The sequence below is a fragment of the Lynx canadensis genome, chromosome D3 (assembly GCF_007474595.2).
Source record: "Lynx canadensis isolate LIC74 chromosome D3, mLynCan4.pri.v2, whole genome shotgun sequence".
Classification (NCBI taxonomy): domain Eukaryota; kingdom Metazoa; phylum Chordata; class Mammalia; order Carnivora; family Felidae; genus Lynx; species Lynx canadensis.
The window spans coordinates 48,921,305-48,935,384 of NC_044314.2; the positions used below are offsets into that span (position 1 = coordinate 48,921,305).

At 35.5% G+C, this 14,080-nt stretch overlaps 1 protein-coding gene across 5 annotated transcripts in view; it reads right to left on the reverse strand.

The window, feature by feature from the left end:
- The window catches only part of RBBP8 (RB binding protein 8, endonuclease), a 111,727-nt gene that overhangs the window by 58,695 nt on the left and 38,952 nt on the right, over positions 1 to 14,080 (reverse strand). For all 5 annotated transcript variants that reach the window (XM_030336781.2, XM_030336779.2, XM_030336774.2 and 2 more), the window contains one exon: positions 6,735 to 6,830. In XM_030336781.2, coding sequence (XP_030192641.1) covers positions 6,735 to 6,830 — 96 coding nt within the window. The remainder of the gene's footprint in view (positions 1 to 6,734; positions 6,831 to 14,080) is intronic.

The window sequence follows — 14,080 nt, forward strand, 5'->3', positions numbered from 1 at the left end:
AAAGTAAATGGTCCAAATTGGTACAGGAAGGTTTTTAGCCCAAGAAATATACCTCCAAGAATAAGAAAAAAGAAGATGATAGTCAATAAATAGAATGACACATTACATAGTATTAATGGCATAGTAAGGAAAACATGTCTCTTATCTCAGTATGAAAAAAAGTAGTTAGAACTTCTGGGAAAAACCAGCAAACACATAGAAGTATGTCCTTGTCATAATATAATTATGGGCTGATTTGACCAACTGATTTGAAACAGAGTAGGAAAGAATCTATGTGGCCTGGACAGGAGAAACAGTCTACTGGGGCACCTGGTGGTTCAGTCAGTTAAGTGCCCAACTCTTGACTTTGGCTCAGGTCATGATCTTATGGTTCCTGGGTTCACGCCCTGTGTTGGGCTCCATGCTGACAGCGGAATGCCTGCTTGGGATCCTCTCTCCCTCTCTCTTTGCCCCTCCCTCGCTCTCTCTCAAAATAAATAAATAAACTTAAAAAAAAAAAGTCTCCTGGAGTGGCACAGAGGTCATGACATCAGATCTGCAGAGAAGGAAATGCTATCTTGCCTTACCAGAGAATACTTAGAGTCAATAAATAAATAGTTTACTATCCTCCAGCAATACAGTGGTGAGCTCAGGGAGACTGTTCAGACATTTTTCTAAAATATACTCCTGTAAAGACATATTTTTATAAAAATGTATGTATTAAGGTTTAAGATAAAATAGAAGAACTAAAATATAACTATTCAAAAAAATATGTGAGGGAGAAGAGCCTGGGTGGCTCAATTGGTTGAGCGGCTGACTCTTGATTTTGGCTTAGGTCACGATCATGGGATTGAGCACTGTCAAGTCTCCATGCTCAGTGTGGAGGCCCTCTCCCCTGCTCGTGCTCCCTCTACAGTAAAAAATAAAATAAAAAACAAAAACAAAAATATGCAAAGGAAAATGGTATCCTCATCTTCATAGTAAGAAATAAGATGGTCTCAAATTGATAAATCAAGGGTTAAAGTGAAAATGTATCATTTAGAATCTGGAGCACTAAAAACTGGGACTGGTAGGGGTGGAAAAGAGGAATATATAGTAACTATGCACTTTATAATGCATATGCATTACTTTAATATAAATTGAAAAGGAAAAATGATAAAATAAGCTAACAAGTATTTAATTTCATAATATTATATTCTAATAAACTTTGTGTAACATCTTTTTGAGAATTTAAGGTACTAGAAAGGACATACACCTTCTTGTCTTTCTGCTATAACATAATGTTTTCGGATTCTCAAGCATTTCTAAAGCTAATAGTAAGGTCTACTTATGCCTTTAAAATTCCAAAAGAAATAAATCTCTGTAAACTATTCCAAGGGGCGCCTGGGTGGCTCAGTTGGCTAAGCATCTGACTCTTGATTTCAGCTCAGGTCATGATCTTACGGTTCATGAGATCCAGCTGTGCAGTAGGTTCCACACTGGCAGTGTGGAGCCTGCTCGGGAGAATCCTCTCTCTCTCTGCTCCTCCCCTGCTCATGCGTGTGCTCTCTCTCTCTCAAATACTAAATAAATTAAAAAAAACAAAAACAAAAAAACCCCAACTATTCCAAAACCAAGAGACTATTAAACTGTTATAAGAGAAAACTCAATTTTAACTATTTGCTTAAAGTACCTGACATTTCATATTTACAGTTCTAAGATTTATTCAAATTAATAGCTTAGGGTCCATGCAATAAACACTCAAACAGCTGACCTGATTGTGGTAAATTTATACACAGAATTATTAAGCTACAGAGGCCAAAGAGCACATAACATAGAAAAGTCATCGAAGGGGCGCCTGGCTGGCTTAGTTGGTAGGACATGTGACTCTTGATCTCAGTGTTGTGAGTTCAAGCCCCACTTTGGGCATCGATCTTACATTAAAAATAAATAAATAAAAATTAAAATAAAAAAAAGAAAAAGAAAAGTCACTGGAAAACTCTGAAAGAGGTAAATGGCATGGAACAATTCTAATGGATTAGTTAGAAGTCTTCTGCTAGTCAGTTTTTCAGTAAAAATTGAACACTTCATTGTTTCTAAGAAATAAAATCTGGTATGTTAAAATGTCATGACATATGATTGAAAACAACCCCTTGGAACACCTAGTTTCCAACTTTAAAAATGCCACTGACATAGACAGTTATAAAATGAAACATTTTCTAGCTTGTTTATTACTTCCAGTTTTCTCCAGTCAACTGCCACTCTTGATAACAGTATTTGTGAAAAAGAGTCAACTCTTGATTGCTCACTGACCCTAGTTTAAATTTAAACTGTTAGGAGAAAATATACTAGGTTCCTATTTCCATCAAGGTTCCACTGCTGCTGTCAGAGAAAGAAAAACCCTCAATTTCACAGGAGAATGAATGCAATTTTAGTAGCTATATACAAGTAACAGGGAAAGAAGAATAATTCCACTAGTAAGAGCAAAAAGCAGCATGCTTTCTGAGTTATATTCCAGTTTCTTCATAGAGATGAAGAAATAAAAGCTTTCATTTTGCAATTAAAACTTACCAGATTAACAAGTATGCTCAATTGTTTGTTATACCCCAAAAAGATTTCCTCAAATTTATTCATTTTCAGGGCGCCTGGGTGGCTCAGTCCGTGTCCGACTCTTGATTTTAGCTCAGGTCATGATCTCATGATTCGTGAGATCAAATCCCGCATTGAGCTCCATGTGACAGCTTGGAGACTACTTGGGATTCTCGCGCTCTCTCTCCTGCCCCTCCCCAGCTCATTCTCTTTCTTTCTCTCTCTAAATAAACAGTAAATAAACTTCAAAAAAATTATTCATTTTCATTCAAAAGGTGATCATATTCATGATCACCTACAATGAGTACTGTAGGTGCTGAAATACAACAGTGGCCAAGATAATGTAATTTCTTTTAAAGAGTTTAGAGTGTACTAAAAAAAGACAGGTAGTAAAAGAGTAATTAAGGCAAAGCATGATTCACATCATGACAGCGGAAATACAGGGTACAATTAAAGCACACAGCAAAACTAAACCTAGTCTAGAAAGTCAGAGATCTCCTGAAAAATATTTAAATTAAAACCTATGAGTAACACAAAAAGAGGACATTTGGTCTAGTATTTGAAAAATAGTTGCACAACCACAAATCCCCTGATTATGAACACAAATTTTCCCTTTCAATGACAGATGAAATATGAGTTTCCTACAACTGCCAAAAATGCTTTTAAAAATATTAAAATCTACTAGACAACCATGTTTTAACTGCTTTGTTCAGATTTTTTTTAATGCATTCTATCCACATCACAGTGACTATTCCTTACATTTAGTGAAATACTTTGTTTCCTTCAAGGAAAGTCTCTTATAATACTAGTGTAGTAAAACATAAACAAGCCACCTAAAATTATCAAATTTATTATCAAATCTTTTATCTTTTTATTATCAAATTTACCTTCACCAGGTAATTCTTTTCATCTAAACATCTCACAATGTTTTCACAACATTAGCATAAAAAATAAAAATTGCTTCATCCTATAAAAAGTAAGTAGCAAGTTTCAGAATTACTGTTTAGAAATTTTAATGAAACACAGGGTGCCTGGGTGGCTCAGTCGGTTAAGTGTTCGACTCTTGGCCTGAGCCCAGGTCTTGATCTCATGGTCGTGAGTTCAAGCCCCTCATTGGGCTCTGCTCTGGGCGTGAAGCCTACTTAAAAAAAAAAAAAAAGACATTTTAACAAAACACATTTTGCTTTTTAAAGGTCTTAGCAAAACGTTAATTTTTATAGATTTTTAAAGCTTGCTCTGGGTATCATTCTTACATGACATAAAACTTAAAATGAAATTTTAAATAAAGCAGAACTTTACCAAATGTTACCTAGACATTTAAAGGTAGTATATAGTTAACAGCAATTAAAAACAAAAACAACCGAAACAAAAACTTCCAAAAAACCAGACTAGAAAATAGATAATATTGGGGAATTAATATTGCAAAGTACCTGTTTTGTTAACTTTAGGTCAAGCACAAATACTCTGAGATGATCAGTTAAGGTATAATTCATTTACACAACATTTATAAAATTAAGACAACATACAGACAAGGCTTCAGGAAAACACAAACTGGGGGGTTTGTAGGGTCAAATTTAACCTAATTATCCATTAACTGTGATCTTGGTATGGCTTCTTACCTCTTTGCCAGTTCAGTTTCCTCCTATGTAAAATGGATTTACCACACCAGCATTAATGTGAAGATTAAGTACTAGATGCCCGGGTACAGGTACAAAGTAAGCCCTCAATACATATCAATCACTGAGGAGTTAAAGCCTGAGAAAAATATGACCCCCCCACCATTCCTCTCAAACGCTTTACTACATATCCAGAGAAAACAAGGAAATGCCTCACCACACTAACAGAAAAGTAGCTGATGATTTCCTTTTTGATCCTGGACTGGGAAAAAAAAGGGGTCAAATGGCTTTCTAGAGACTGGATCTGACTAGAGTGCTAAAGGCTGAAATCATCGTCACCAATTAGAAGGGACACTGTAAGTTTTTAAAAAGTTCTATTATGTCCTTAACTTGCATTAATTTCATTTAATCTTTAAAATAGCCCTGTGGAGAAAGTGTGGTTGGTGTCATGCCGTATGTTCTTGGCTTTTCTTCTACTCTGATAATTTTTCTTTCTCATTTTTGTTTGTTGGCTTGATCCTTTTTCTTCATTAAACCTTAATCAGTATGTCCGAGCTCGATGCCTCTTCTATTCTCTTCCCACACTCTTTAAGATGTCCCTAGATCTCTTATCCAGTCTAAGTTTTAAATGCCATTTATATGCAGGTGATGACTTTCAAATTCTTTTCTCTAGCTCTAATCTCTGTAGTTAGTTTCAAATTCACATATACAATTATCTACCTGACATGTCTGTTTGGATATAACAGATACTGTCAATACCTGCTCCTATTCCTTTGTGATTTCCCTGCTTAAAACCTCCAATTACTTCTGATTACAACAAAATCCAAACTTTTTGCCCATGATCCTACATAATGTAGTTACTCCCACCTTTCCAATCCTATCTCCTATCATTCATCCTCCTACTCAAGTTAGAACCACTGCAGACTTTCTATTCTTCAAATATTTCAAAACTTATTTCCACCTAAAGCTTTTGTATTTGTCTGTTCTCTTTTTATCTTCAGTTCTTCGAGTAGCTCTTATCTATATTATTTACGTCTCGGTTAAAATGGTACCTCCTCAGAGAGGCCATTCCTGACACCTATCCCTTCACTTTCCAATGTCTGTGGTCACTTAATTACACCACTCAATTTTATTTCTTCACAGCACTTATAATCTGAAAGCCTCTTACTTGTATGACTCACTCCAAACCTTTAAAAATTAAATATAAGCTACATGACACTAGGGATAGTGTTATCCCTAGCACCTACAGCTATACCTAGATCATAGCAAGGACTCAATATTTATTTATGAATCTGAATTAAGGGCACAGTATAAACTTGAAATTCAAATTTGCATCTATGATTCCAGCGCGCGTGTAACTTCATTCCACAATAGGCTGCCTATTCCAGTAAATGTGCATTTCTCTGGGACAGCAGTTGTAGAAGAAAAGTGTACAACTGTGGTCTGCACAGATGGAGTGTTAAATTATTCCACCACTAAAGGTACAGTGGCAAACTCAAGCCACCAGCCCTCCTGTGATATATACACAATAATAACAAAGGGAAATTATTAACTATAAATGCAAGAAACATTGTTTGTTACAGGTAGTTCAAGGTCTTACATAGCAATTGCAGTTCAGACAAAGGAATACAGCAAAATCTAAAAGTCTCTTCTAACCTAGGGTGGTAATCTCATAGGAGTGAGAAATAAAGATGTATGTGGAAATTAAGTGACAGGCATTATCTTGGAAATATTCAGAAAGAAGAATCCTAGACTGCCTACAGAAATATGTAGGAGAAAAAAAGAGAATGGCAGAAACACGAAGACAAACAGAATTGTGAAGCAGTTTCCACCTACTTAGACATAAAAATGGAATTAAAGCATCAAATGAATTAACACATTACTACTCTTTCTTTTTTTAATGTTTATTTATTTATTTTAGAGAGAGAGTGAGTGTGAGCACACGTGGGAAACGGGCAGAGAGAGAGAAGGAGAAAGAATCCCAAGCAGGCTCTGCACTGACAGCACGGAGCCTGATGTGGGGTTGATCTCTTGAACTGAGAGATCATGACCTAAGCTAAAATCAAGAATCAGATATCTAACCAACTGAACCACCCAGGCACCCCAGAACATTACTACTCTTAAGCTCATCTTATATCAACACCAGATAAATATTATTTAGGGGAACCTGGGTGGCTTACTCGGTTAAGCATCTGACTACAGCTCAGGTCATGATCTCATGGTTCGTGAGATTGAGCCCCACATCAGGCTCTCTGCTGTCAGCACACAGCCCACTTCGGATCCTCTGTCTCCCTCTCTCTTTACACCTCCCCTGCTCATGCTCACTCTCTCTCACAAATAAACATTAAAAAAAAAACCCCCAAAACAAGAAATATTAAAAGGTAAATTGATGAGATTCCTGTAATTAATAAAAAAAAAAAACAAATCTGTAAGAGTATATATTTATCCAAAGTTGACATCAGTTTGGGAAAAGAGCACATCAGTCCCAGAACTGTTTTATAAATTAAAACCAATGTTCTATTAAAGGAGGAAATCACCACTTACTCAAGAATACCCAAGAACCCGACTCACCGATCTTCTAAAACTTTAATGGTTTCATGAAGGACTTTTTGTTGTTCTCTCAGCTGTTGATTTTTGGTGAAGAATTCTTCTAGTCTCTGTGCATCTCTAAAAGTCAAGAAATACATTTTTAAAAAGAAAATCCTAGCAGGATAATTATCCTAATGGGATAATTCTATCGTAACAATTCCAAAGTATGGTCTCACACTTATATAACATGTATTTCTTATATCAAAATAAACTTCAAGGGCAAAGTTTAAATATCTTGTTGGGGTGCCTGAATGGCTCAGTAGGTTAAGTGTTCAACTCTTGATTTTGGCTCAGATCATGATCTCACAGTTGTGAGACTGAGCCTTGTGTCAGGCTCCATGCTGAGCATGGAGCCTGCTTAAGATGCTCTCTACCTTTGCCTGCTCCCCTCCCCAACCCATGTGTGCTCTTTCTCAAAAAAAAATCTTATTAATCAGACTTCACATTATACTAGAATGTGCTCTGTAGTATTTTTGTGTACTATAAAAGTATTGTCTTTAAGTAGCAGACATTCATTATACAGTGTTGGAACACAGAGGAAGGAGTGGATTCTGATGTCATCGTTGACTCAATGTTGTCAAAAATGCTATTAAAATGTACACTTACTTTTTTTTTATTATTTTGTCTGTATTTGTTAATGTAAGTAACAGATATCTCCACTCATCTCTATTCCAATTATGGGAGATTTATACTTTCTTATTAATTTCTGTGTTGCCTAAACTTCTTACTTGGTATTACTTTTAAGTCAGGGCTTATAGTAGAGTGGAAGCATGCAAACCCTAGATCCTAAAGCCTAGGTTTGAATCTCAGGTCTCATTTATCAGCTGTGTGACCTAGTGCAAGTAAAAATGATACATTAGTATATATCCAATAAGGCACTCGCAAGGACTAAGTAAGCATTAATATATGTATAGCATCCAGAAAAGTACAATCACATACTAGGTTCTATTTAAGTGTTTACCATTGTGATTTTATAGTAGGAAAAAACAAAAAATTTTAAAATTACTTTATTATTTTAAACGTATTTTAGAGAGAGAGAACGAGTTTGTGGGGGAGAGGGACAGAGGGAGGGAGGGAGAAAGAGAATCTCAAACAGGCTTCATGCTGAGTGTGGAGTCCAACATGGGGACTCCCCACCCTGGGATCATGACCTGAGCCAAAATCAAGAGTTGGGACACTCAACCGACTGAGCCGCTCAGGTGCCCCTAAAATTTTCTTCTAGTAGATTACCTGATTACTTTCCAAGATAGTGTCATATTCTACCCTTCCATTATCATATTTTTAAAAATCACATTATATAAATTATGCATATAAATTAATTCTAAGAAAACCCATTAGAAATTTGATTGGGATTTTCTGTATGGTCTTGAAGCTGAAAAAAATACTGTGGTTGAAACATCTTCCCCAGTCCCCTCAAGGGTTTAAAATATCAAATTACGACAAACCAGTCTACTACAAAAAGTAGATGTCAAAACGACTACCAAAATGGCTAGAATGTAGTATCACTGGCAGCAAAACAGATAAGTCAGACAACTAAGTAAAAATGTCAGATACCCAATATAGGGGGTACTTCGTATATACTGGTTGAGTAATTGATATTGAATAAAAAATGAAAAATCAATACACCTAAAAGTAATAGACAACTGCATATAGTTCTGGCAGCATTTGTAGCCATCTGAAATTTTGGAAATAATAACAGTGATAGCTGAAACTCATTAATTTGGCTGTTGCTTAATTAAAAAAATGCTTTTCTAATATTTCTAGAAAATATATTTAATTCAGAAGCAGTACCAACCTTTCATTAATTCTGCTTTTAAAATATTCAACAAATATAACCAAATTAAAAACTTTTCAAAGTTTGGGGGAACAATTAAAGACATTTTCTAAGTTAACAGATAAGCTGCCAATATCTATTTAACATTAGCATTTAATCTAAATAATCTAGATCATAAAAATATAACCAAATATTATATTCCAGATTCACATATTGAAGAATTACACACACACACGGAATGAAAAGTTCATAGGAAAAGGTTTTTTCTTAAATTATGAACAAGAGAAAAGATGTTTTTATTAAAAAAATTTTTTTTATGTTCAATTTTTTTTGAGAGAGAGACAGAGCACTAGCAGGGGAAGGCAGAGAAAGAGGGAGATGCAGAATCCAAAATAGGCTCCAGGCTCTGAGCTGTCCACACAGCCCAATGCGGGGCTCAAACTCACGAACCATGAGATCATGACCCGAGATGAAGTCATATGCTTAACTGACTGAGCCTCCCAGGCTCCCCACAAGAGAAAATTTGTAACAGTAATGTAATGTCTGATTTTCCTACATCCACATATTCTACTCCTGTCTATTTAGAATGATTCAGAACATAGTAGCATTTGTTTTAAAACCAAATAGACTGGTGACCTACGTTAAAATTAAAACTAACCTCAATTACTTAATAAAATATTCATGTCAACTCAGTGGTAAACATAACAGGGTTCTATGAATTGTAGGAACAATTTAACAAATTCCTTAAGAAAGCAAATTGATGAGTTCTAAATGGTACAAAAAAGGGTCATGCAATTTCAAAAAAAAATTAGGAGTGAAATGCATTGCAAGCTACATCTACCTTGGACCTCATCTAAAGGAAGTTAGTTATTAGGAGACAAATAACCAACCTCACTCATCTAAAGTAAGCTCAATGTATCTATCCCATAGGCAGCATCTTACTGGATACTCAGTATCATTTTCCTGGTAGATGGCATTCTGTCCTTCTGAGACAAATGAACATTTTAGATAAATGGCATGTAAATATAACTCGTGTATAAAAGTGGATAAATCTTGTATATGAAAATGTGACTATAAAATGACAGATAACAAACCCTCCCATATACTACATACACCAGTCTTCTCATTAGTTTAAAATCAATGTCATATACTGGAGGGGTAGAGAAGCACTATAGGGATCAAAATTGGTACTACTGTGAATAAAGAAAATGGGGAAACTATATGTGTTCAAGTTATATTCTCTATAACCTTTGTTATAAGAAATTAAAAGTATGACAACAGTCCTGCACAACTGCAGGACTTTTTTTCCTTTGTAATTTTTTAAATTTGTGAATTTAAATATCTTGATTGCCATAAAGCTGGATGGCTGAATATGGCAAATGTTATCTTTAAATAAAATTTAAAAAAGAAACCCAAACAATTCTAAAAAAAAATAAAGAATGGCAAATAAATAGGATGATGACAAGATTCACTAACTGACCATTAAAACAGTCCATCAGTTGGTAAGTAATGGATATACACTGGCAAAAACAGATGTAGTCCATGTCCACAAGTAGGTTAAAAGAATCAGGTGGAACTTTTCAAAAGTTCTTAAGTTCTTTAAGTAGAACTTTTCAAAAAATCCCATAATATTCACCTGTCAACATTTTTACATGTTTAATTTGATAAACGAATTTGTGTAAGAGAAAAGCATTAACCATGCAGAGACAACTATCATCAAAACACAGACCTCAAACAATCAAATGATAGACAAAATATGGTAAAATTATTGATTTCTCTTCTTCTTCTTCCAGGTGGGAATCCCTAAGGGTTGGGACTCTCTACCTTATTAATATAGCTATCCTAACAATATGGAGCTAAGACATCCTGGTTATTCCTGCATCCTAACTGTATACTGTAAAATATACTGAGATATAGGGATTATGCTAATATAAGAAAGCCCAAGTTCCTGGTCCCACAGTGCAAATATCTAACTTACTATAAAATAAAGCATCCCTTTAATTCTCTGATTACTCAGGGAATTTACTTACCTGTGCTTCCAAAATGTACAACCCCAAACTACCTGAGGTACACAGGTACAAAGTAGTTACAATATATATTAGAAGGTTGCTAAGAGGATCAAATGACTCTAAACTACAGGTGAAGTAAGGCATTATTACTAGCTACTGAAAAACCAGCTGCTTTTAAAATGTTCTCCATTCTTTAAAATTCAAAAGTGTTATAGATGATTTTTGAGAGGGTAAAATTCAGCAGTCATTTACAAATTTAAGAAGTTTTTCATGTGGCTGATTGGTTACAGCTATGGAGAAATGCATTTTGTGTAGAAAGTCAGTAATAAAGTGCATTGGTCATAAGCAAATCTAGATCACTTCTAATTATGTATCATCATTCATTTGATGATTCTGATTCAAGCTAAGAGGAAATACTGCTTTGTAGCTGTAAATCATTTAAAGTAGCAATATTTTAGAAAATAAAATTACTAAGGCTACATGAAGAATACATTTAAATAAAACAAAATCCTTTAACAACATTTAGTGAATGTAGCTTAAAATGTATAATCAAATACCAGACAATACTTTCTGAGTTTCAATACTGCAACTGACCAACATTTTGGGGCACGTGGGTGGCTCAGTTGGTTGAATCTGACTTCGGCTCAGGTCATGATCTCATCATAGTTGGTGAGTTCAAGACCCACATGGGGCTCTGTGCTGACAGCTCAGAGCCCTCTTCAGATCCTCTGTCCCCACCCCCCTGCCCCTCCCTTGCTTGTGCTCTCTCTCAAAAAAAAAAAAAATGATCAACATTTTGATTAAAGGATGTCATTCTAATCAAAGGTTGTTAATACAGCATTAACATGACCATTAACCAACACCAAACCAAGGTACAATATAAAAGCTCCTTGTCTAACTAATAATCGACTCTAAAACATTGCATTTTTGGTTTTAGAAAAGGCCAGAGGTAACAAGAATTCCTATATAGTGTTACTGTACATAAAAGAGGATACTTGTAGGGGCACCTGGGTGGCTCAGTTGGTTAAGTGTCTGACTTCAGGTCACATTATGATCTCACAGTTCATGAATTTGAGCCCTGTGTCGGACTCTGTGCTAACAGTGAGGAGCCTGGGTGGGATTCTCTCTCTCTCCCTCCCCCTCTCTCTACCCCTCTCTGACTGGCGCACTTTCTCTCTCTCTTGAAAACTTAAAAAAAAAAAAAGAAGAGGACACTTGTAGAATAACTTCAGTGATCGGTAATTAACTATTTAAGTTTGGTATGTAGCTTATCTTCTGATTGGCAATGTCTGTAGCAACCAACACTAGCTGGGCTATATATAAAAATGAAGATGAAAGCAACAGAATAAGTACACTTCGTGATTTTAATTTTTTTTTTTTACATTTATTTATTTTTGAGAGACAGAGAGAGAGACGGAGCACAAGTGGGGGAGGAGCAGAGAGAGAGGGAGACACAAAATCCAAAGCAGGCTCTAGGCTCTGAGCAGTCAACACAGAGCCCAACACGGGGCTTGAACTCACAAACTGTGAGATCATGACCTGAGCTGAAGTCAGATGCTTAACTGACTGAGCCACCCAGGTGCCCTACACTTCATAATTTGAAATCTCAAAGGACTCAAAATATTTTCACCACTGAAGAAAAGAGTATTTATTCCTAAGTAAAACAAAGATGTTTCCCTTTTGATTTCAAGTGGATAAAAGATAAATTTTACTTATTAACCAAGAAAACGATCCTGTTTTATCCAACTAACACAATTTCAATATATTTATTTTTGTAATAACTCATTATGGGAAGAATTTACATATAAAGTGTTCTTCGGCAAGTATTCAGATAATTTGGACATACATAAACATAAGGTAATACCACCAACACTATTTAAAATGCATTAAAAGGCTAGAGAGTTTGTGAAATACCTACTGGCTACAGAAATAAAAGGTGGGGCACCTGGGTGGGTCAGTCAGTTGAGCGCCCGACTTCAGCTCAGGTCACGATCTCACGGTTCATGAGTTCGAGCCCTACTTCAGGCTCTGTGCTGACAGCTCAGAGCCTGAAGCCTGCTTTGGATTCTGTGTCTCCCTCTCTCTCTGCCACCCCCCCCCCCCAGCTCATGCTCTCTCTCTCAAAAATAAACAAACATTAAAAAAAAATTAAAAAGAAAAAAACAAAAAAGGTCATTTGTGCCATGAAAGGAGATCATGCCCCAAGAGCTGCACTGGCTGCTACTCTCTGAACCACAGTAGTAGGATTAGTCTAACTGTAGTGACATTTTTGGTTGCCTATCCAACAGCCATTTCCTTCCTATTCCTTGCTAAAAGAATACTGAATTTTTTCAATATCCAACAGATGAAGAAAAGTTGATCTCTTCAGACTCAAGGAATGAATGTTAATTTTTTTCATTAAAAAAAAAATTTTAGGTAATCTCTATACCCAATGTGGGGCTCAAGATCCTGAGATCAAAGGTCACATGCTCTACCAACTGAGCCAGCCAGCTGCCCCGTTTTTTCATTTTTTGGTTTCATCTTAAAATAACTTCAGGTCTATTATAAATAAATTATAAATATACAACAGAGTACCTGTGTATCTGTTACTCAACTTCTCAAAATATTAACATCTTGTGTGACCAGAATACATTTATGAACATCAAGAAATTGATACAATACTATTAACTAATCTATAGACCTTATGCAAATTTTGCCAACTGTTCCTCTAACATTATTTTTCTGGTCCAGGATCCAATCCTGGATCCTACATTGCACTTAATGTCATGTCTCCTTCAATCTGGAACAGTTACTCCATCATTTTTGTCTTTCACAATCTTGACCTTTGAAAAGTACTGGCCAGTTATTTTGATGGTTCTTCAATGTGGGTTTTTCTGATGTTTCCCCACGATAAAATCTGGGCTATGCATTTTTGGTAAGAATACTACAGGAATAACATTGTGCTCTTCTTAGTGCATCAAATCAAGAGGTACATGGGGCTGACATATCTGATTTCTAGTGATATTAACTTTGATAGTTTGAGATGAATTCTGTCCGGTTTCTCCGCTATAATATTATAATTTTGCCCTATGTAATTAATAAGTATCTTGCGGGGAAATACTTTGAGTACTTTGCAAAATCCGAACTAACAAGATATATGCCCTAAATTTACTACTCAGAAAAGGCTTATTTAATTTCCTCTATAGGAACATCTCGCAATGGTGGGAACTAATCATAAGAAACAGAGAAATAAATTATTCTACGCCTGAGATACTTAAAATGACATCTGTAAGGCAGGAATATGTACATTCTCAATAATGCAAACCATTATGTATCACTAATTAAATAGGATCATAAAATCATTCTTAAAAAAAAAAAACCTGTTTATAAACTTATGGTTTTATATTTCTGAATCAAAGTCATCTCCCAAACATGATTTTCCAGGTGTAAAAGGAACTTTCCAATTTTTATTTTCATATCACATTGGAGAAAACAAATGGGTCTGTTTTGATGGGTGACTGTTAACTCCAGCTTTTGGTTGGAGCCTTGGAAGCTTGAGGAATATG